This window comes from Balaenoptera physalus (genome assembly GCF_965194825.1).
Source record: "Balaenoptera physalus genome assembly, chromosome: 9".
NCBI lineage: Eukaryota > Metazoa > Chordata > Mammalia > Artiodactyla > Balaenopteridae > Balaenoptera > Balaenoptera physalus.
The window spans coordinates 16,074,516-16,099,440 of record NC_138888.1 but is presented as its reverse complement, the minus strand read 5'-3'; the positions used below and the strand labels follow the sequence as shown (position 1 = coordinate 16,099,440).

Below are 24,925 nucleotides of genomic sequence, written 5' to 3'. Positions count from 1 at the left end.
TATAAAAATAAATAATTCCACTTTTGAAAAAAAGATCAGATTTATTTGAAACAGACATTTGAAAAAAGTTCTAAATGTGTTATTTTGTATTCATTTCCCTTTTCTCCCCCATAAAGTGAAAAACAGATAATGTTTCAACATAGTAGGAGAGTGGGGGACTGTGGGAGCTGATAACTAGAATGTGGGTGGTGCCTCCAGCAAGGCTGGCACTAGGCTGACATGAGGTGTCACTCCCTCTTCTGGGTACGGACAACACTAGTGCCTGACGGTGTTCTCCCTTGTAGAACCTGGACACCGCCTCACAGCCCAACTCCAAGCAGAGCGCCAAGTGGCCCCCCAGCAGCAATATGAACTGCCATTTGAGATGAAACGTATTTTCACCCCGAGTCTGCGGTTAGCAGCCAGGTACACGCTTAAGGCACTGTATTAGTACCTAGCATTGTGGTAACACAGTACTACAAACTGGGTGGCATAAACAACAGAAATGTATTCTCTCCCAGCTCTGGAGGCTCCAAGTCCAACCATCAAGGTGTGGCAGGGCCATGCTCTCTCTGAAGGCTCTGGGTGAGGATGCTTCCTTGCCCCTTCTAGCTTCTGGTGGTTCCTGGCATTCCTTGGTTTTATAGGTGCAATCCTGAGATCTTTGCCTGTGTCCTCACATGACGTCCTCTGGCTCTCTTCACACTGTCTTCCTCTGTGTATGTCTGTGCCGCTGTGTCTCCTTTCCTCTTAGAAGGACACCAATCATGTTGGACTAGGGTCCCACACTACTTCAGTATGATTTCATCCATTACCTCTGCAATGATCTTATTTCCAAATTAAGTCACATCTGAGGTTCTAAGAAGGACGAGAATTTGGGGGGTGGGGACACTATTCAACCTAGTACAGGCTCTTTGCCTTCTGGATTATCACACAGCCAGTTTATTCCCATCAGTAGTTGCTGCCTTGGTCCTGGAGGATAAGAAAGTGGGCTGACTGTGGGAGGGAGGAGTGGGACACATGACAGAAGAAAGGCCGTGAGAGGCTCTGTCCGCCAGCAAAGGGTAGCGATGGCGGACAGGGCACTTGGAATATGCACCTGGGGAAGGTGGGGACCTGAAAACTAGGAAAAGGAATACATTTCCTCCACTCACAGCTTGTTTCACAGCTGGAACCGACCTACAACAGCATATCCCAGGATTAGCAACTGCAGACGGCCCAGCTAAGCCCCCATGGATGGGGTCCGGCTTGTTCCTTGCCCAGCCTGACTGATTTTACAGGACAAAATAGAGGATACAGCACAGTTGGTAAGTTAGATTCTGACCCTGTTTCCCAGAAAGTCTCCACATTTCTTGGTGCACTAGAATCATGAATTTACTAGAAGTTTTATTTTCGAAAAGGATGGCCGCGGTCACAATCGCAGTACTGCGACATCTACGGTGACAGATTTGGAAGTACCTTGAGGCTTATCTTCATTTATTATGCTCTGCAGCAGTTCTGGGCTTTTCTGTACAGAACCTCTTTCTAAGGGTTCAAACAGCCAAAGGGCATCTGTGGAATTTTTAATAATTTTCTCTCTCTGTGGGTTGGGCAGTGGGGACAGAGGAGGGTAATGCCACTTATTACTTATTCTACAGCTTATTGCCTTGCAGTCTGTACTGAGGACATGATGCACACTTACCGCTTGCATAGTTTTCTGGGCTGTAGCATTTTGCTGTACCATGACATACAATGTTATAATTGGGTCTGTTTTTCAAACATGATGTATGCAAGATAGTGCAATAGATTTTTCTGTTATCTTAAATGTGAAAGCTGGAAAGAAATACCATTCTCTACTTTTAAACATATTATGTTTCCTAGGATCAACATAATTCTCTACCTAGGGTTCTGACAGACCATACTCCTTCAGTTTAAAATTTTTTTTCCAGTTAGGTAATTAGATTTCTTAGTGATATGATAAATTTACTTATTTATACAATTATACAACTATACCTGATCCTTTTATTATTCTATAATTGAGATGTTTTTGTCTGTCCATGAAGATCCACTCTTTTTATATTTCAAAACAGTTGCCAAGTTGCATCACCAGTTTTGAATTGCACAATGAAATTCACACTGTGACTGAACAGCCATTTCTGACATATTTGGTTAAGCGCTTATGGAGGATTGGTGATGATGATTCTGAGGGTTTTGTGAAGCAAAGCCAGAGAGAATAGTTAAGAGTGGGAAAGAACAGAAGAAGGCTGAGAACAGAAGGCAGTGTTTGGAGAGTCACATTGTTATACTTAAGATGGTCCCCAAATGGTCCTGGGTGGTGGCCCTCCTCCCCAGCTGCACCGTGGATCCACCCGGGAACTTTTAGCACAATGTCCAGGGCTGACCCCCAGAGACTTTGACTTAATTGGTGTGGACTTTGACCAGCATCAGATTTGCATCCCATGTGTCAGGGAACAGGGGACTGCACATCTAGCAGACGCCATGTAGAACTGCCAATTGATATCAGAATATCTTAGTTCTCAGAGTAGAGCAGGGAAAAGGAAAAACTGTCTTCGTCATTTAAAAACAAAACTTGGCTGCTCCAAATTTGGAACCAGACTGGAGATCTCTGTGTGGAGTGGGCTTATGGTCCTATGAGGGCTCCTGTCCCCTGAGGCTCTCTCACAATGACCCTGGGTTCCACCAAGCCAAGCTCCAATGGAAGAAAAAGGGATGCTGGGCGTCTGTAACTCCGTGGCTCTGCCCTAAGCTCACAACCCTGCCTTAAAGATCCTGCACAGAATTGAGAGGAGGCTGGAACTTTCAGGTAGGATCTTACTAATGACCAGTGCAGCAGATAAAAAATAAGATCCCAGCTCCACTACCTACAAAACTTCAGGGTGGAGGGAGGGGGGTCACTTCAACTCTCACAGCTTGGTTTCTTTATCTTTCAAATGAGTGGAATCATCAGCCTTGAAGGTAGGTAGTCTGCAGGGTTGGGGGCGGGAACTTAATGAGACAGCATTTATAATAAAGTGTCTGACACGTAGTAGGTGTCAGTGATGGGGAGCTTTTAGTATTATAAGAAGACCCAAACTGTCGTAAACCTGCGTCATCTGCTCCAGATAAGACTAGCTCAGGACCCGCCAGCCTGGTTGTGGGCCCACTTCCCTGTGGAGGACACCTACGGGCATAGTTAAGTTTACACATCTCCACACGGTCTAATCACAAAGCCAGTGAAAACTCACTTCTCCCACCCTCCTCTGCAGCACCTAAGGAGCTCGCCTTCTCAGAAGGACCTTCTAGCTTTCCACTGGAAATTGACACTGGGAATGTCAGGCCCTTCATGGACACCCAGCCCCCTTTTCCCTGGGATGGAGCCCATTGTAACACAACACAACACAACACACAATACAACACAACACAATGCAGTGATCCCAACAGTCCTGAGAGACATATAGGAACAGGGATATGAATTTCTAAAGGAAGGATTCTCACGCCATCCTCCACAGCACATGGCGGGCAGGGTGCGGAGGCCAGGCAGCCTCCTCAGAAGGCGAACATCTTTCTGGGTCACTAGGATCAGCTCTCTTTTTAACAAAGATTTGCAGAGGAGGAAATTAAAACCAGCACCTCATTCTCTCAAGCTGGACGGCAATGCCCCGTTATTATTGCTGTTATTACCGCTATTAGAGTTGATAAGTCATTCACAATGACAACACAGGACCTTTAGCACAGAGTTTTTTGGAGAGTGGTCCCTGAGCTTGTGCCTGTTGGTGAACTGTTCTGTTGCTGGGCCGTGGCAAGACAGGTGCAGAATGTGAGAGTGGATGTTTAGAAAGTTTTAGAGACATTTGACATTGTCATGGGACCAGTACGGACTGGTGTCAGAGAGCAGGGTTTGGAGCAGTCTGAGTGCTGTCAGACTTGCTTGGTGAGTCGAAGGTGACACAAGCTGCAGATTAGTTGTGTCCTGCAGGACCACGCCTCGGTCCACGATGACCTGGTCCTTCACCACAGGTGGCCTGGGGTGGTGGCCTTTAGAATCATTCCTACTTTTGCAGATGAGAAAACAACCGCTCAGCTGAAGGCAGAGTCAGGTAAGGGGAGAGTTGGAATCACAATCTGATTTCACACCTGATTCTTGAGCCACTATCTCCTAACAGCCTCAAACCAACAAGGTGTTGAAAAGCTGAAACTAAATACTGGTGAAAAAGGTGTGTGGGGCCTTGGGAGAGCAGAGGGACAGTTATTTCCTTTGTTTACTGTGGAAACTAAGTGAAAACCCAGGAGCATCTCTGTAGAGGAGAGAAGTGTGATTTCCTTTGATTTAAAAGAACAACCACCTCCAGATTGAGCCTATACTGAGGAGAGATGAGAGAGACCTGTATTTCTGTGTATTTATATTGGAGAATCAAGGTCCAGGAGGTGAGACCCAGAGATGATCCCGGAGGGGATAAGGGGTCAGCCTGGCACCATGGGGAGCTGGGAGGGGGGTTGTAGGCACAGGCAAAAGTAGCAGGAGCGTTCTGTGTTTGGGAACTCCACGTTCAGCGAGGTATTGGACAGAGTGAGGTGTGTACGAGTGTTCGGGTGGGATGCGGAGGGTTTGAACAGATGCTGGAGCAGAAAGCAAGGGCCAGAGCAAGAAAAGCCTGTGTGCAATGCTAAGTTGTTTGGACTTCAGCCTGAAGGGAATGGGGAATAGGGAGGGAATTTAAAGCATAGGATATTGATCACATTTGCTTTCAGAAATCTCCCTGTGGGAGTAGTATAGAGAGTGCACGGAAGGCAAAGCATGAAGACAAAGTAGGAGAGCATGGGAGAAGTCCACAGGACAGTGTGGGGACCAGAGGAGGAAGCAGGTTTGAGATCCAGACAAACTTGGGACCATTAGGATTTGCTTATTAATTGGACACGGTGGATAAGAGACTGAGGTAGATGGTTCTCAAGTTTCTAGATTGAACAGAGAAGTGAGTGAGTGGTGCTAAACAGTCCTGGCAAAGGGAAGCTAGGAAGTGAAGCAGGTCCGGCCTGGGAAGATGGTGATTTCATTTTGAATTTGTTAATTTGAGGTGACTTCAAGGCATCCACGTGGAGGTGCCAACCTCCACCTGTATGCAGTGGGTATAGGTGTTTACCTAAGTGAGCAGTGGGTATAGGTGTTTACCTCCATTTATTGGAACTTGTCAATGGGAACGCTAACTGAATCGTGCTGGGTAATGATTGGAGCAGGTTCCCTACGGAGATATTCTCCCACTGTTCTCTTCACATCCCTGGACATAGGATGTGCCTATGGTGATAATTTCTCTGCGACACTGTTGGACCTATAGTGAGTTCTCACTGCTATGTTTATGATCCCTTCACACATAACAGCAGGCACTGTTCTAGGTGCTTTTTCCCTAGTAACTCATTTTCCCTCAGAACAACCTGTGAGACAAGTGCTACTGATCATTTTATAGATGGAGAAATGGAGGCACAGAGAGGTTAAGTAACTCGCCAAGGTCACACAGTGCCTAAGTGGCAGAGGCCCGATTCAACCCAGGCACTTGGGATCTGGGGCTTGTGCTGGTAACCATCACCATATACTTGTCTTGAGGCTGGAGGCTCTACCAATCCCGGATGACCTTCGATCTTTACCATCCAGGCCCTCCACCATTTCCTGAGGGAGTGTGGAGGTGAGCAAAGGCCCATCTTCATGTCCAGAATATTTTTCTGTAGTTCTTTTGTGGCATTGCCAGGAGGATCACACGTATGTTCTGTATCAGCCATTTGGGGTCAAAATTGTTGACCAGAACACTTAACTTAAGAATGACAGAAAAAGAGTGCCAGGGAAATAAATAACCAGCCTGGAGTGTGCCATAAAGAGTGAGGAGAGCCAGGACTGGCCCTCGTAGGCATGGTTCTGGCCAGCAGCAGCGCTTTTCCAGTTCTGGGTTGCAACCCTTTAGTGGGTTTAGTAGATTGTGAACAGCATTCTTTAAAAATAATAAAACAGAACAGAATAGAATAGGACATGTCAGAGTGTATTACATGTAATATGGGTAAGTTATGTGTGTGGATTTCTATTTGGGTCATGCCAGAAATGTATTTCTTTTTTTTTTTTTTTTTTAAATATATACACCTGTTGGTCCCCAGCCTCATTATTTTGCATCCCAGAGTTTTGTTTTTTTTTTTTAAAGTATTTGTTTATTTATTTATTTATTTATTTATTTTTGGGTGTGTTGGGTCTTCGTTTCCGTGCGAGGGCTTTCTCTAGTTGCGGCAAGCTGGGGCCACCCTTCATTGCGGTGCGCGGGTCTCTCACTATCGCGGCCTCTCCCGTTGCGGAGCACAGGCTCCAGACGCGCAGGCTCAGTAATTGTGGCCCACGGGCCTAGCCGCTCCGCGGCATGTGGGATCTTCCCAGACCAGGGCTCGAACCCGTGTCCCTTGCATTGGCAGGCAGATTCTCAACCACTGCGCCACCAGGGAAGCCCCAGAAATGTATTTCTTATTGTGGTTTGTGGTAAAAAAATCTTACTGTGCTGACCATCCACGACCAAAACCATATCCACTGTACTGTTTTGCCTTCTAATGAATTGAGATGGGTGTATATTTGTGTACTTTAACTATAAACGTATTTGCACGCGTGGGCACTAAAGGTGATGTACCTGTAGATCTGAAGCTCGGACCAGGAATCCGCTGGAGGTCATGATTTGGGCAGTCTGTGGCAGGTAGATGGTAGGTTGTCAAACTGGAATCTTCATCAGGAGACAAAGTTACCTGGAGTGAGCATGTGAATTAACAAAGAGGAGCTGACAGTAGAACCCTGGAGAACTGCTTACCTTTAAGGCGGAGATGTAGGAAAAGGAGTTCGTTGGAATCACTGTGATGGAATAGACAGAGGTGGGAGCAGAACCAGGAGGGTGTTGGCAAAGAGAGGTTCAAGATTGTCAGATGTGGCAGGAGGTCAAGGCAGATAAGAGCTGAAAAAGCACAGACTGAATTGAGCAACATGGAGTTCGGGGGGAGACCTCGGTTGGCGGTGGTGGCAGCGGCACTGCAGAGTGCGGAGCGTGAGAGGGGAAGACAGAGACCTGGGGGAATGGACCACTCTTCGAGAACACTGGACGGTGAAAGGGGAAGGGCAGGAGGCCTTTGGCTGGACAGGGGATAACTGGCTCCTCTCGAAACAAATTTGACCTTAGTTTTACAGAAAGAGACAAACTATTCCGCAGGCTAGGCTTACAAGAAGGCGCAGGATACTTAATCTTTGTTAGACGGGAAGAGCTGAAGCTGTGGATTTCCTCCCCTGCTTTTCATCATCCCTGAACAGTCAGGTAAGAATTTCTGTTAATTGCCGTGACAAAATTTTAGAATTGTGACAGTGACTGTTATTGGCTGTGGTTATTTATGCAAGTAGTGGCTAAGTTTATTTTGGAATTATGATTCCAAATTGTAGTACGTGATACAATCAAAGGCCCAGAATTAGGAAGGAAAAAAAGAGGGGTGGCAGCGGGGTGGGGAGAAGAAACAGTAGCCAGAGGAAAACTACACTGAGATACTGCTAACAACGTCGCTGCTCTCACGCCATAAAGAATAATGAAATAATGGACTGTATTCTGCAAACTGAAAATACTGTGAGCAACTGATAGAATCCTCAGATGATAGAAGCTCATCTCTTGTGCTCTAGAAAACTCTCAGACCATTTAATTCACTAAAAACTATTCATTGTTTTAGATTAACTACCATTTTAAAAAACTTGTTTGCAGTAGAAATGAAGGGGTTTGCCCTGGAAAAATTTACATTTTAACCTTAGAGATGAGAAGTATTTTCGGTTTTGCTGAATTTAAATATTCATCTGTGTAAATGGTTTCTGGCCTGAGAATAATTCCCTTGTTCCCAAATATTTTGTCTTCAGTATTTGAAATCTGCAAAAATCGTAATTCTATTCTCCGTCAAGATTTGAACACTGAGTTTTGATTATTCAAACACTAAGTTGTGTGTGTGTGTGTATTTGTGGCAAGAGTGGGGCTGTGGAGTTCACTTCAAATGTAAATTATATCCTGGGTGGAGCTATTGGATTTATAGGAAGAGGGACTTGTTTACTTCAACTCATAATTCCAAGTCAAGGTGACACATTTGGGTATCTGAAGGTCAGTGTACCCCTGCAAAGAGCCTGACTCTTCCCTGGCTATTTTTCTACAAGTTAGGATGCCTAAAACTCTAAATTTCTTCTTATATGTACTTAGTACTTGTCATTTTTGTAGTCATATAAGTGAAAGCTGAATTTTAAGCATAAAGGAAGAAATCTTATGCAGTGAGAAAAAACTGACACAAGAAATTCTCAGAAAGAACTTTGTGAATTTCTATAAATCCTTTGAAGTTATAATTGAATGACTGAATTCATTGTCCAAAGACTCAAAGTAAGGAGTTGGAATTTTCCACTCTTTGCCACACTCCTGGAAACCAGGCACAGTTTTCAAAATAATTGGTATGGCCAGTCCCCAACACCAGAACGAGGCCAAGATTTTATATAGTTTCTCCTTCATTAACTACAATTTTAGCTGTTTTTTGGTTTTGAATGAAATTCTCCTGGTTAGTCCAGCTGGTTAAAGCTGGTACTAGGTAACTTGGATAAGCACCGGATGTCTAGAGGGGGTGATGTGGAGAACTGTCACACATCTCTAGGAGTGGGCTTCCCTGGTGGCGCAGTGGTTAAGAATCTGCCTGCCAATGCAGGGGACACGGGTTCAAGTCCTGGTCCGGGAAGATCCCACATGCCACGGAGCAACTAAGCCCATGTGCCACAACTACTGAGCCCACGCACCACAACTACTGAAGCCCGCACGCCTAGAGCCCGTGCTCTGCAACAAGAGAAGCCACCCCAGCGAGAAGCCCGCTCACCGCAATGAAGAGTAGCCCCCGCTCGCCGCAACTAGAGAAAGTGCGTGCGCAGCCACGCAGACCCAACGCAGCCAAAAATAAGTAAATAAATAAATTTATTAAACAAAAAAAATCTCTAGGAGCCAATCAGGGTAGTTTTGTCTCCCTTCTCCATGAAAAGTTGGGTGGGAAACCTACCACCTTAAGGACAGCTGGCCTCTTCCAGGGGGCAGGGGTTTTTAGCCTTGAGCCCCTCTAATTACAAGAAGAGTCCAAGACGGACACCAGCCACCTTATTTCACACAATCCCCACTAGATCTTTCCTTTCACTCTTCAAGGCCAGACCTGTCCCGATGATGAACATTAGGCATGGAACACTTGGGAAAATCCCTTCTCAGTCATGTTCTGGCTGGAAAACCCCAAGTGAAGGAATAAAGCACAAACACAAATCTGGATAGAGCAGACCAGGGCACCAGCCAGAAGAGTCAGGACAAAGCTGCTGGCTACTTTTATTTTCAGTGTCTTTATAGCTGTGAGTCTAGGAGCCCACCCAGAATCCTCTCCATCATAGAAAGTGTTCAGAGGAAATTGACTTGATTCTTTATCTCTGAGAAACTTATTTGAGTAGCTGCCAGTAACCTTTACCAGGTTTTTAAAAAGTTCATAAAAGCTACTACTTGTGTTTGAACATCTTTGTGGTTTCTTTCAGTTGCCTGAACAGGAATGTATTGTTATGTACAACAGAAACATATTAGTGTCTCCCTATAATTTTACACACACACGCATGCAGTTTTCTGTTTAGAACTTTCCTCCCCATCTCCTTGCCCTAAACCGCATAATAAGCTCATTCATTTGTAACCCTTCTTGGCTGCCTGATGGTTTAAAAGTAGCCAGTCAGTGCTGTTACTTTACTAGCTTCAAAGACGTTGTTTGGAAATGGTATTAAGAAAGCTGGCGATGCAGGGAATACAATACTAGAAATGTAAGACCAGTAACCAGCACTGACTCTTAGAGAAATATTTGCTGTCAGGATATCCCCAGTTCCTTGCCCAAGAGACATCAAGCCTTCTGCCCTTTAGATACAAAGATATCTGAATGCACTGTCTTTGAGGTAACAAGACACTGTAAGGGGGGAAAAACTGGTCTGAAGAGAATGTCTCAGGCGCGGTGGATTGCCTGATTGCACAAACATCGCCTCGTCAGTTTTTCTCACTCTCCGAGAGAGGAAGTGGCACGGAACGGGTGTTTGGAGCGGCGGCGTGGGCCCGGGAGGGGAGGAGACACCGCCCCGCCCTCAGAGGAGGCGGCAGGGAGAGGGAAACCTCTGCGAGGAACCTGCGCCTCGGCCCCTTCCCGCGTCCCCTGCCCCAGGCGGTCGCCAGCGCAGTCCCCGGCAGCGCCGGCCGAGGCGGCGGGAGAAGCGCAATCCCCGTGTCCTGGGGGGCAGCACACGGTCACCCGCGCAGAGGACCATCCCTGGCCCCAGACCCACGCCGGTCGCCCGTGCGTGTCTGCGCGCCCACACTCCCACGCCCCGGGCCCGCTGCCTGCCGGGCGCCGGATCCGCCTCCGGGGCTGGCCCCAGAGGGTCCTCGGCGGCGTCCCTGAGGCTGCGGCCCCCGCCCCTCCCTCCTCTCCGCCCTCCCCCGCCCGCGCTCCTCCCGGTCGCCGCGGCTCCTCCTCCAGACCTCCCCGCCAGCCGGCGGCGGCGCGGAGCAGGTGCTGACGAAGCCCGCGCATGCCGCTGCCCGGCCCGAGGCGGTAGCGGCGCCGGGCGCTCCGCCCGCCCCTCCTCTGGGCCGCATTCAGTCTACGGTGCGCGAGGGGACATGTCGGTGGCGACGGGCAGCAGTGAGGCGGCCGGCGGGGCCGGCGGCGGCGGCGGCGCGCGGGTTTTCTTCCAGAGCCCCCTGGGCGGCGCCGGCGGCAGCCCGGGCTCGAGCAGCGGTTCGGGCTCCTCCCGGGAGGACTCGGCGCCCGTGGCCACGGCGTCCGCTGCCGGGCACGTTCAGCAGCAGCAGCGGCGCCACCAGCAGGGAAAAGTGACAGTGAAATACGATCGCAAGGAGCTTCGGAGGCGGCTCGTGGTGGAGGAGTGGATCGTGGAGCAGCTGGTACAGCTTTACGGCTGCGAGGTACCTGGGCGCGGGGCCGGGAGGGTCGGGGGCCTCGCTGGCCCCGCTGCGCAAACACAGGAATTCTCCAGGGCTCTGGCTCCCAGGCGCGCACCGCCCTGGCTCCTGGGGACCCAGGGCTGGGAGCGAGGCGCAGCGTGTTCTCTCTCCAGAGTGCCCTCTGGTGCCGGGGCGCAGCGATGGGGACGCCCCTCCTGGGTTCATTTGCTGGGTTCCCGGAGAGCTGGGGGCCCCCTTGATGGCCGTGCCGAGGGCTGGGTCTTGCTCGGCGCGCTGCGTTTCTGCCAGCCCTGGGCTCTTCTCGGCTCCAGCTGCAGCTCCCCGAAGTGAGGCTCGGAGGGGATCACCCCGGCTGCGCGCAAACCCACGGGAACAGCGCTCACTGCTGGGACCCTGGCAGACCCGGTTTTTGTGGAGGGGGAGCAGGGAAAAGACTGAAAGCTGCTTAACGGAGAGGAGAGGTTCTGGGGATCTTAGAGACCACCTCGGTTTCTGAAATATACAACAAAATCATAAGCTGAACGCTTTCCCTTTTCCAGCCAGCCCCGACGCACGTCCCCATAATTCGGCCTTGCATTACCAAAGCTGCACACGTTGGGCTTTGTTGAAGCAGCTTTCTTTCTTCCTGCCCCGTTTCAGTTACTCCCGTTGACGGGCGGAGAATGAGAGCCCTGGGCAACCTGGAAGGGTGCCTGGGTGGAAGGAAAGGAGCCTGCGGGTAGTGTGCGGGATGCCCGGAATCGCCCAGCTCCCCCTCCGCCGCGATATTTACTTCCCACAGTTCAGGGGCTAAGCTTATACGCAAATCCGACTGCCGCGTCAGGAGAAATAGTTGATGTAAGGAGAAATGTTTAGAATAAGCTGTAACAAAAGTATGGCAGAGGGCTTCCCTGGTGGCGCAGTGGTTAAGAATCCGCCTGCCAATGCAGGGGACATGGGTTCGAGCCCTGGTCCGGGAAGATCCCACATGCCGCAGAGCAACTAAGCCTGTGCGCCACAACTACTGAGCCTGTGTTCTAGAGCCTGCAAAACACAACTACTGAAGCCCACGCGCCTAGAGCCTGTGCTCCGCAACAATCCACCGCAACGTAATGAAGAGTAGGCCCCGCTCGCCGCAACTAGAGAAAACCCATGCACAGCAACGAAGACCAATGCAGCCAATAAATAAATAAGTAATAAATTAAAAAAAAAAAAGTATGGCAGAAAAATGACCGAAGCCAAAATGATCGCCCATGAGAGTCTTTAATAACAGTATTTGTAAATGAAGTATTCTACTTTTCCTAAGGGAGTGGAGTTTGGAAAGGGTGGAAGAATGAAGAGGGTTAATAATTAAGGATATGGTTTCTAAGTTGAAGCTAGGTTTGTGTCTATAGGGCTGTTACCCTCTTCAGCAAAAATGAAAGCCAGATGAACCCACTGGCTTTTCCTCTGGTTTAGATTTCACACATTTTATGGCCTATTGTGAATACATATTTTCCTTAACATTCTCATTGCGCAAGGAAACAGCATTCTCATTACAGACTCCTGATGAATGATTGTGATATAGTGAAGCTTGACTATATGACTAATGGGCTTGTAAAAATATATTGTTTCTCCAGCCCAGCTCTTATAAAAAACCATTTTAATTGCATAAATAAAACTGGCCAAAATAGGAAGTGTTTATGGGGTTTTCTTAAAATAGGAAGTTGGCAAAACTCTTTAAAGAAACAATATATTTGATTTAGATGGGATTACTGTGGGATGGATGGATGTGCTGAGTCTGGCCTCTGTAGAATCCAATTACTTTTCACTTATTTCATACTGGTCTTTATACTGCATTTTGGGTTTGGAGAAGATTTGGGTTAATAGAGAAACTGTTGTTGAAATTAACAGTGATTTAGCAATGTTCTTTTTACGGGAGACTAAATAGATGTAGCTTGGGAAAGAGTTCCAGCCTCTCAGCAGGTTGGCAAATCATATATTTTAAAGGTTCTTCTGAATAATTGGAAAAAAATGAAAGAGTGAATACTCACTGTATTAAACATGTAGGTTAGGTACCTATTTTAAAGGGTAAATATGACCTTGAATCTTTTCCTTGTACTTCTCCCATTTCAGACCTCAACGTATAGCAAACAGCTAGAGAGTTGAGAGGTTTTGTGGTGAAATGACACAAGATGCTATAGGCTGCCTGCATGTCATTAAAATGGGGCAGATATTCCTCTTCAAGTTGTTCTGTCATTTTAGGTTGAAGAAATGTAAGTCACTGAAAGGGTTGTTGGCAATTTGTAAATACTATATTGATGCTACACCTTCGTTGAATAATAAGAAGCCTGTGGACTAATAAGTAGCCACGTAAGGGATTGTCTTCTGCCATCTATTTTTCCACTGGTAGGGCTCTATTTTTAGCTTCATTTCTCTGGTCTGGTAGCCTTTCCTTGCTGATAGCTTCAAGTATTTCAGCCTCTGGTTTGTGAATCGAGAAGGACCTGCCTGGCTTGTAGCTGTGAATCTCATGAATATGAAGGTTAGGAAATGTCCTTTTTACAGTTAAAATTGGTAATGTCTCCAAATGTTTAGTCCGTGAAATTGACACGGAAAGCCAGCTTGCCAGACTTCGAACCAGCCAGAGGCCTGAGCTATCTGCCAGGTTGGGGGTCTTCCAGATGAACATGTATCTAATTTCAGAAGAACTTGCATCAGGCAGGTCAGCAGTTAGATGACTTGTCCTTTTCAGAATAGAAAATAGTGGTCTTTTAGAGTGGCATAAAGTATGATATTTAAAATTAGAAAGGAGTGGGAGAGAAGAAATACACAGAATAACTTCCTGGCTATGGTGTTATCTAGAAGTTTGCAGTGGCCAATCGGTTTTATACAGAGAATAATACAAAGACAGAATTTATGGAGTACTTACATTATGCACTGCGTGTTGTTCCAGGCACTGATTCATTTAGTCATTACAACAACCCATATGAAGAGAGTGCTGTTATCATCTCTGTTTTACAGATGAGGAAACTGAGACACAGAGGGATTAAGAGGCTTTCCCAAGTTCACATAGCCGGTGAATGTCACTGGGTGAGGTGGGGTAAGAACCCAGCAGTGTGGCTCTGGTCCATGTTCTAAGCACCAAGCCTGCTTATAACTCTGCAGGGTCCTGTGCAAGAGAACAGATGGAGGCCCTTGTGTAGCATGTGTCTAAATGTTTAAATGTTATGAATCAAGCTAATGAGCATTTATATATATTCTATCCTCCTACCTTGGCAAAGATATCTTCATAATGGCCTGGAAAGCTAGGCTTGAACTTTGAATTCTCAGATTTCCCAGAGCTCAGAGCTGGTTGGGAGAATCTTCCCCTGGGCCAGGACCTGCTTCCCTTGGTTCTTCACCTGTGATACGTTCAGTGAGGTAAAGGGCATCGTGTCTACTTGCATGTCCAGTCTGTCCACACCCTCTGCCACCCCCTAACTATGCCTCTGGCCCCAACCAGTGGCAAAGTCCCCCTTTGGGAGGCCAGACCTGAAAGGAGCCTGTTCATGCCCTGGAAGTGTCCTGGTATTTGATCCGGGAATTCCGGGGACTCAGAGTATAGCCTAAAACCAGATTGAGGGATACTGGCTCTGGATGGGTAAGTCCACCTGGTCCCAGGACCTCTGCAGGAAGATGAGTGGGGCCCAGGGCTGTGGCCCCTCCTACACAGTCTAAGGGTGGTATTGTTAAACACCACATCGTACATACAGCAGAAACTAACACAGCATTGTAAAGCAGCTATACTCCAATAAAAATTTAAAAAAACCCCACATCATACAGCCTTGTGGATATGTAAATAAGTGTCTTTATAGATTCTAAAATGATTATTTACGTTTATAGTTATTTTCCATTTCATCTTCTTGTACAGGTAGTTACATTTTCACCTAGGAATTTGCTTATAACAGAACTGCTAGGTTAAATCTACATCCACATGTAAGAATTTCTGTTTTAAGACATTTTCATATCTCTCCCAAACCCTGATAGTTTTTAAGAGCATTTGATATCTGGCATAGTGTCTACTTTGACGAGTATTGCAAGAGGACTTAACTGGATAAGTCATGTCAATTTTTCCCATCTTGCCCAGCATCAAGATAACATCTGTACTTCCAGTTTTGCAGTTTGATTTGCTTTGGAAGTAAAAGCCTGTTGTTAACCTCAGATGACTGAAACGCCTGCAGCAGCCTAGCCGTGAACAGACTTGTACACTGAGGGTATCTCCTGGGTTATCCTGAATGTCCATTTAGAGTGGCTTTCCTTTTGCTGCAGCTGTCTGCATTTTAAAAAGTGGTTTCTGGCACATTACACTTTTTCATCTTCCCTTACTCCCTACCATCCTCATTCTGTAAGTCAGTGGTTCTCAAATTTTTTTGATTGTGGCCCTAGAAAGAAACACTCTTGCTCTCTGATACATACACTGACACGTGGATGGATGAAAACAGAGATTCACAAAGCGCCGCTTAATGTTACCATGTACGTGAAAGACAAATTACAAAGTTCATATAAAATATGACTTTATTAATGTTGAAATACAATATTCTGTTCTATTTAATTTACCAGAATTGCTGGTTGTGACCCTCTAAATTGATTTCATAACACATTTTGGGGTTGTAACCTGCCATTAAAAAAATACTGTCCCGAAGGGAAAAAGCTTGAACATATATAAGATAATTAGGTAAAATTTATTGAGTGCTTTCTGTGTATCAGGTATGGTTCATGGAATCCTAGTAACAACCTCTGATATTCCCATTTCATGGATGTGGAAACTGAGGCACAGAGAAGTCAAGAAGTTGCCCCAGGCCCCTCAGCTGGGACACAGCAGAGCAGGGCTGTGTCCAGAAAGTCAGATATACTTTAATCACTGCTTCTTGAGGTGGGGCAGTGCCTGGCACCTTCTTGAATCCCTGTAGGTTGCCTACTCCCCTGATGCAGCTGTTGTAACTTCTGAGTTGACTGATGTTGCATGTAGGGGGACACCAGTGTCTGTGGGTTTGTTCTTTGATCAGGCCTCCTGTTTTTAGTTCAGGTCCTTGCTTTGTTCTCGATTCCTACTCTGCAACTCCAAATTAGCGTGCTTTGCTGCTTTGTTAGTCCCTCAGCTGGAAGGTGGAACGTGCTGTCTGGAAGATGGTTTGTGGATTATGTGGTGAATCCCCATTTGTGTAGGTATTTGAGAATGAATAGACTTTTAAACCAAACTGCTTAAAAAAAAAAACCTCCAATGTTCATTGCAGCTCTATTTACAATAGCCAGGACATGGAAGCAATCTAAATGTCCATCGACAGATGAATGGATAAAGAAGATGTGGCACATATATACAATGGAATATTACTCAGCCATAAAAAGAAATGAAATGGAGGTATTTGTAATGAGGTGGATGGAGTTAGAGTCTGTCATACAGAGTGAAGTAAGTCAGAAAGAGAAAAACAAATACAGTATGCTAACACATATATACGGAATCTAAGGGAAAAAAAAAAAAAAAAAAAAAGGCCATGAAGAACCTAGTGGCAAGACGGGAATAAAGACACAGACCTACTAGAGAATGGACTTGAGGATATGGGGAGGGGGTGGGGTGAGATGTGACAGGGTAAGAGAGTGTCATGGACATATATACACTATCAAATGTAAAATAGATAACTAGTGGGAAGCAGCCGCATAGCACAGGGAGATCAGCTCGGTGCTTTGTGACCACCTAGAGGGATGGGATGGGGAGGGTGGGAGGGAGGGAGATGCAAGAGGGAAGAGAAATGGGAACATATTGTATATGTATAACTGATTCACTTTGTTATAAAGCAGAAGCTAACACACCATTGTAAGGCAATTATACTTCAATAAAGATGTTAAAAAAAAAAAAAAAAACCTCCATAAACTCAATCTGTAAAATATTAAGGAATGAATTAAACATGTTAAAAGTCCATGAATAAAAGAATTCTAAATTGCCAAAGGATGAAATGAAAACTGTACTTAACAGGTTTCCCTTTGGAACAATGGTTAGGGAAATTTGGTGTGGAGGCAGTGATTAAAAGAGTAAATGCTTCGAAGCGAGGTGAACCTGAAAGGTACATTGGCCCCAGCATTTAGTACTGCTTAGAGACTGGGCAAGTTCCTTAACCTCTCTGAGCCCCACTGCGTTTCCCCCTGCGTTTAAGGGAATAGTCCTGGCCCCTTTGTGGTGTTGTTATGAGGACCAAATGGGTCAGACCGTGGAGCTGGACCTTAGTCGGTGTTGTAGTTTGAATCATAACCAGCCACTAACTGTTGGTCGTTCTCTGTGATGTGGGAGAGCAGGAGGGGGGGAGAAAAAAGAAGTATTCATACCTATTTGGTGGTAGAGTTTGGAGACGGATGTGGGGTCAGAGGCGCTGGTGTATTTTTGAACTTGAACATGGGCAAATATTCGCTCTATCATTCCCTTTTTTCCTAGAGCCTTCCTCATTCTGGAAGTTCCTGTGGATTTTCATATATGTGGAGAGAAGTTAGGCATCAACAATTTGAAGGCAGGATTGGTCTTAATCTTCTTTGTCTGTGTTCCTTGTAGGGCACAGTTCTTCGGCCCTTAAGCATTTATTTGAGTGAATGAAAAAGGGTCAACCTTCCGAAAACCTTTTAAAAGTCATTGATCTTTTAGTACCGGCTTATTTGGTGGTGCTCCGTTATCATACTCAGGGCTATGGAAAAAATCTGATCCAGGGTTTTGTTACAATCATCTATATCAAGCTCTTGCATCATTACTGTTTTATTTCAGCATTTTTGGATATACACCTACCTCCATTGACCTATTTGCTCAAAACAGGAATTTCAAGGCAGTAGTCGCAGCTAATTGATTTTTAAGCTTAGACTGAGAGAATTCTTTTGAAAATTGAATCTTCCTCATGTCTCTCGTCCACTCTTTTCCTTTGCTTCTACTGTTCCCCTCGCCACACTAGCCTACCTGCCCTTCTCATCTCTGACACCTGTTTGCTTCCAGTATCTTCCGTTTTTCTCTCACCTTTGAAACAACCTGGCTTCATAGGGTACCCTTGCCCAGCGCATAGTCTCCTCAAAGACATCATTTCTTTCTAGATGGAGGGAACAACTGAGTCTGTTTCATTTTCCATGTGATGTGTGCACCATGTGCATAATTGCATTTTGTAGTTTACTCTCTTGTCTCCCGTTTCCTGCACTTGTCAATTTCAAACCTTCACCTGTCTTTTAAAAAATTGTTATTATTATTATTTTTTATTTTGTTTTTGGCTACGTTGGGTCTTTGTTGCTGCGCACGGGCTTTCTCTAGTTGCGGTGAGTGGGGGCTACTCTTCGATGCGGTACACGGGCTTCTCACTGCGGTGGCTTCTCTTGTTGCGGAGCCCGAGCTCTAGGCACGCGGGCTTCAGTAGTTCTCACTGCCACCGCTTTAGTCCAGCACCGTATAATTTCTCACCTGCATTATGGAAGAGACACTTTGGTCTCATGTCCCTCAAATTACTGCTACTACTGGCACTAGTACTACTACCAGCCCTCCACTACTGCTGCTGTTATTACTACTTCTGCGACTCAAGTAGCTCTCGGTCGAGGGCCAGGTGATTTATACATTTTATCTCCTCCAATCGATCCTGACAGCAACTTTATGAGGTGGGCGGTATTATCTTAATTTCTTCTCGTTATAGAGGAAGAAACCGAGGTCAGAGAAGTTGTTCCTTGTCCTCGTCCAAGGTCACGCTGACTCCCAAAGTCACATAGCCTCGATGCTACCATCGCTCCCAGCAGCTGCATTTATTAAGTTCTTACTGCACAACCCGTCCTTCCTGAGCCCTCGTTCATTCCCTGCAGTAACTCTGCAAGGGAGGTAGAGAGACTGAGGCACAGAGAGCTTGAGCGACAGGTCCCAGTCAGAGGTCACGTCACTCTCAAGCGGCAGAGGCCGGAGCGAAGCCCCGTCTCTGGTTCCTGGGCTGGGGTCTTCTCCTCTGGTCCTTCATCTCCAGCTCTCCCTCACCACGGGAGCTTAAGAGCCCCCTCCACACGGCCGGCTGGAGTGTTTCTAAAATCCTGACCGGATCTAGTCCCTCCCCACAGCCTTCAGGATACGGCCTGAGACAAGGCTCAGGGCTCTGCTGCCGCCCCCTCTCTGGGCTCATCTCCTTCCCCCACCCCACCCTTGCTTCTTCAGTTATCAACCGAGATCCTAGTGCAGGTCAGGCAGGAACCCCTTCCCGTTTGTCTCTCTCTACCAGAATCACCTCTCCCTCCCTCCTCCTGTGCCTCACCTGCCTACCTCTTACCTGTTCTCCTCCAGGAAGCCTCTGTCACAGGTGTCGTCACTGGCAGGCTGGTTGATAGGCCTTTGCTGGCTTGTGCTCACCCCTGTCTCGGCACCTTTCTGTGATCCTGTCTCCTGCAGCTTCTGAGGGCAAAATCTTGTGGTCCCTGCAGCCCCGGTGGCCTCTTGCATCCTGGCTGCACTCAGGGGTCCAGGACCTGGCTGTCAAGTGAGTGACGCAGAAACTGGTCCCCTAGACCAGATGGCAGCATCTTCCGGTGCTGTGCATTTCAGAAATACATACCCCAAATTAATTGCATTAATGTAATTTGGCTCTGCCTCTATTAAAAATCTGCTCTTCATGGGACTTCCTTGGCAGTCCAGTGGTTAAGACCCCGAGCTTCCACTGCAGGGAGCGCGGGTTTGGGGAACTAAGATCCCGCATGCTGCACGCGGTGCGGCCAAAGGGGGGAAAAAAAAATCTGCTCTTCTATCGTTGACCTGAAGTTTCGGTTCTTTTTCATGCTTAGGAATTATATACATGTGGTGTTTTGAAACTGTGAACTAAAAGGACATTATGATGGAATAAGGCACAGATGCCCGGGTGATGAAAGTCTTCAAAGGAAGTAATCACACATTACTGCCATTCTTCTCTGTAATTTTAGCTTTTCAGTATGTACAAGAATATTATTTTGTTTGCCCAGTAATCGTTCATTTCTTTGCAAGTGGAGATGCTTGCTGTGCTGGCAAGGGGTGAGGGCTTTTCCGTTAGGAGATAAGATTCAGAGCAACAAGCTCGCACAGGTCTTGATAGAACAAGGGATGAAAGCCAGGATTCCTGCCTCTGCTTAAAAGTTTGGGCCAATAAATTCTCACCAGGTTTTTCTTAGTCACCACTGGCATTTTGGAAATCTGTTCCACTGCGTAAAAGCTTAGAAAAAAGAAGAGACCAGAGTGTGAATGAGTCTGTAAAGCATCACTTTATGGTTGAGGAAAAAATGATCACAGAAGGGCTTTTCCTTTTTGAAAGAATCCTTAGGTCAAACTGTGGAAAGACCTGTGGAGGGAAGGAATATTCATTCATTCCAACAGACATTTACATAGACGGGGAAAGAGGAATAAGATGCCTTTATCCATTTAAACTGTGTGAGAGAAAAAGAGAAAGTAAAGGAACCCTTCCTGTTATAGGGGCAGAATGGAGGTGCCCATATGATTGGAAGCCCTTTGAGGGTGGCAACTATTTCCTGTTCACGGTTGTATTAGTGTTTTCAATACATTTATTTACCACATAGTGGTTGTGTATTTCTTCCTTTACCCAAAGCCTGTTTTCGGGAAGGGTTATCTTAAATTCATTGACATTATAATGTAAATGACTAAAAACACTTTATCGTTCATGTTAATAGGAAGTAAGGTCTTAAGTAAGAGAAAGTCATCACTTAATAGCTGAACTTCAGGAGTGAATACACAGGGCAGGCTGTATCATTTGTGGGCTGGGAGACCACGTTGGCATCTATGATATCTATGACTCGAAACGTGTTCCCAGTATGATGTGGTGGGAAGGGTCCTGGCCTCTGTTCTAGCAGGGCTGCCGCTTACCAGCCACATGACCTTGGCAAGTCATTTTCATGATAGGTTTTTGTTTTCAGGTTTTCTTTCCTCATCTGAAAAAAAAAAAAAAAAAAAGAGGGAAGTCTAGGGCTTTCAAGCTCTGATCTTTATAGAGATTCTATAATAAAGCTGACCGTGCATTGGAGAAAATGAGATTTATTAAAGAGAGGGTGATATTTAAAGCAGTAATAGAGGGTCTTTCCTCTCAAGGCAAACCTGAGACAATTAGACTAGTTCACCAAAGGATCATCTGATTTACGTAGTCATTTCAGTAGCTAAAGTGAGTGTCTCCAACCTTCCCTTGCATGATGTCTTATGTGATGCCACTTGGACGGGAAGGATCCGGCTGAGAAGCCTTTTTAAAAAAATCCTCTTTCCCCCTCCAGCACTTCCTCCCCACTGTTGATTTCCAAGTGAAATTTGAAATCTAACAGTGCAGATACTCAGAGCTACCCTATCTGCCTATTTTTTTTTTTTTTTTGCATTTAATTGGGTTAACCTTTAAGAAGAGCTGGCATATTTGACTTAAAGCTTTTAGGCATATAAGTTATAATATTGCCTGTTGGAGGCCTTTCCTGTTATTATTTGTCCATTATCTTGGCAGCTCATAATTAACTAATGGTGGTATTTATTTTAACTTGAGGAAGATTTGTGTTGAGATATAAAACGAGCATCTGAGAGAGAAAAGTGCAGCCGCTTTAGCAAATAAATTTGTAAAAAGGCAAAGAGTACAAATTAGCCTAAATAAGAGTCTGAATAAATCTGTACTAAACAAATTAATTTTCACTGGGGAATTTATTCCTGGAATGTCACTTTATACTTAGTTTTAGAACATGATGGGATAGAAAAAAGAAAGTAAGATTTTTCATAGGCAGTTCCGGTAGGAAGTGAAAAGCAGAATTGATTGATCTTTATAATATTTGCTTATTTTGTTTCATGATAGAATCCAGAAAGCACCATCTGATAATCCCATTCATCCACACAAAAGCTCTGTGATGTAAGTAGTTATCCTATTTTTAAAATGTGAAAATTGAGACTCAGAGGGGCTTAGTAACATGCCCATGTTGAAACTGCCAGTAAGAAGAGAAGGAAGGCTCAGAGTTGGAAACAGCTCTTGGAAACCATAAACATCAGTTTCACCTTCACCCCCTGATCATTTCCTTGTATTCTAGCATTTTTGACTGATACACTGGGCAAGCCTTTTCTGCTTAACTTATTTGACATATTTTCAAATATACTGCATCTTAGTTGAACAATTTACAGTATTCTGTTATTTTTTAGATGAACTATTTACAGGATTCAGCTGTTTCTTTAGAAAAATTCAAATCTATTAGTTCTCAAGTATACATCACAGTTGAGTGTGCTACTTATTTCTGATTGCCAGGTTTGCATGAGCAGTTATTATTGGAGTTCTTATGTTCTCTATTTAGCCACTTAGATGGAATTTTGAGGTAAAAAGTTGGAAACTCACTTTAAATTAGCCATTTTATCCTACATGTTTGAAAGTACCAAATATTACCTTTGACATGGTTGAAGTAAAGAAATAATGCTTCTTCAAAATGAAATGTGAAAAACCCTTAACAACATCCTTTGCTTCTGCCTAAGGATGTTTTTGTCCTGAGCTGCTATGGTCAACCATCTATTAATATCTTTTATGTTTTCTATGTCAGTAGTACAACTGACAGAGCTGCTTCATTCGTTTCTGCAAATGTTAATGGAATCAAATCTGTTTCAAGCCAAGCAGGTAAGATGTTGAGTTTTCAGATTGGTGAAGATAGCTTTTCTCCTTAGTTCTTATGAGCTAATACTCCACATAACAATTCTAATTAGTCAACTGGTTTTTCTCCTGTTTGTGATGGGGTGTGGAAGCTCTCTAACAAGTCGGAAGAAAGTGAGTCATTGATTTGGTGCTAAAACATGATTATGCTTGCTATAATGAAAACACTACAAATATTACAACTAAAAAAAATAACATGTACTATCTCTGGTAGACAAGGGCCTTTTGTTAAGCTAAAATATTCCATTTCTTCATCAAACCCCAGATGGTTCAGTATTTAGTAAGCTTATACCAGAAGCAGTTTATATGGATGGATGTTTAGGTAGTGAAAGTGTGTGTGTGTGTGTTTGTGGGGTGTGTGTGTGTGTGTGTATCTAGGTAAACAGACGGACCATCACCCAAACTAGCCTGAGACTTTAAAAGCATTTAGTTGCAAGTCACGTCTCAAACTTCTGCAACATTCCCATGTTAAACTTCAGAGAGGGATAGTGGGCTGCATTTAATATGTGGAACATCCTTGGGTTGAGTTAACTCATTGCTCTGAAGAAGAAGAAAATGAGTAACTAGTTTATTTATCCTTGACACCTTACTATAAATTGCCTTGCATAAAGCAATTTAAAACAATCAAGGAGGGCAAAGAATGAGATACAGAGAACATATAAAACAGTAAAGTGAAATCCAAATTCTCAAGCCAGTCGTTATGACTAAGACACTGACCCCCTCGGCTGCCTCCGCCGATGCAAGGCCGACCTCTGAGCAGTCCTGGAGGGCGTGAGTGTGGACCTGGCCTTCCTCCCAAGGAATTCAGGCTATCTTTTCCATTTCACTAATCAAAACAAACTGAAAAGTTTTTAGAGACGGCTTCTTACTGGTGATAGGAAATAGGTTGTCTCATCTCAAGATCCCTACTGGTAGGGATCACGGCTCTTTTTCTATCCTTTATGCCCGGATGCAGGGCATGGAGTTCTAAGATAGCCCCTCTCACCTCCCTGGGGTAGGAGTGGGCGTGGTCTTCCAGAAGGAGGAGGAAGGCTCCCCCGACCCGCCTTTATTTGCAGACTGGGTGTGAGCCGTCATCCTCGGCTTCTTTTAATTTCCCCCTTTAAATGATAGAGCCCTCACGGGGATGTTTTGAGGATTAATAAGGTTAAAAATCATCCCAGGAAAAGTCAAGGATACTTACGAAAGTACTACTAGCAACATCTGTGATCTTTTTTTCCATAGTTAATTCTGCCTTGTTAATACACAGATTCAAATGAAAGGTACGTCCATTGGTCAAAAAGAGAGAAGGGGCTTTTGGAGTTTTTTTATTTTGAATAATTTTTGGCGGAGTTTACACCTTGATTGAGAATTTTGGTCACACACCAGGTTTTGTGGATATAGAATAATCTAGTTAGTGTCCCAATGAAAAGTCTTCTTGTTGGGTTGCTTCAAGAAAATTACCTTTTTAATTCAAGAGAATTATCACATTTGAGTTAAGTGATAATGGATAACGTGCATTCTGGATACAAATTGTTTTCATAGGATGTCTTTGTGCTTAGAAAAAAGACTGCAAAGATATAATAAAAAGTGCTTTTTAGTATCATTACGGGTAATTTTAAGTTTATTTATGCTTTGTACAATGAATGTGTATTCCTTTTATAAGAGAAATCTAAGTTATTTAGAAAAAGAGGTGGGGGTGGGTATCCTGCTCTGTTGTCATCGTAAGAAAAGGCTTCCTATCTCTTCCATGATCAAGCTCTCTCCTGTCACAGGGCTTGATAATGTTCAGAGCGACTTTTGGGGTATTTTGCCTTCTCTTCTCAGGCAGTTTTTTTTTTTTTAATTGCAAACAATTAAGGGGAAAATGAGCAAACAAGTGTGTTCATATTAAATTCTTTCCATTTTCAGAATAACTAGTGATAAGGCTTTTGGAAATTAGGGTGTCTTTATGTTTTTGGGTGGAAAGACCATCTGTGGAGAGGATGGTGCTACCAACCATGGGACAGAAGGAAGTTTAGAAGGAAGATGGGATTACCCTTTACCTTCTCTGAGGAGCCCATCCCCATCCTCCTACTCAAAAGGGGCTTTCTTCTTCATCTTCAGCCTTTCCTTCAAGAGTCATAGAGCTGTACACTTAAGATCTGTGCATTTCATGGTATGTAAATAGTGCCTGAATAAAGTCCTAGACACACAGACACAAGACTCTCTCTCCCTGTTTCCTCCTCTCTTTGCCCAGATCTAACAGGGAGCTTGTCTATACCTTTTGTCCGCATTTTATCACCTTCTCCTCCCCCGCAGCCCACTGCTGTGTCGCTGTCTCTCCTCTCCACCTAGAGGGCTTATGCCCTTCAGGTTGCTGAG

At 45.1% G+C, this 24,925-nt stretch overlaps 1 protein-coding gene across 2 annotated transcripts in view; it reads left to right on the top strand.

Moving 5' to 3' along the window:
• The first annotated feature begins 10,070 nt into the window (after nt 1-10,070).
• Nucleotides 10,071-24,925, top strand: part of PPP1R14C (protein phosphatase 1 regulatory inhibitor subunit 14C) — an 86,515-nt gene continuing 71,660 nt past the window's right edge. Inside the window, exon 1 of one of the 2 annotated variants that reach the window (XM_082474996.1) lies at nt 10,071-10,958. In XM_082474996.1, coding sequence (XP_082331122.1) covers nt 10,653-10,958 — 306 coding nt within the window. In that variant the 5' untranslated portion in view covers nt 10,071-10,652. The remainder of the gene's footprint in view (nt 10,959-24,925) is intronic. The other variant, XM_082474997.1, reaches the window with a different exon arrangement.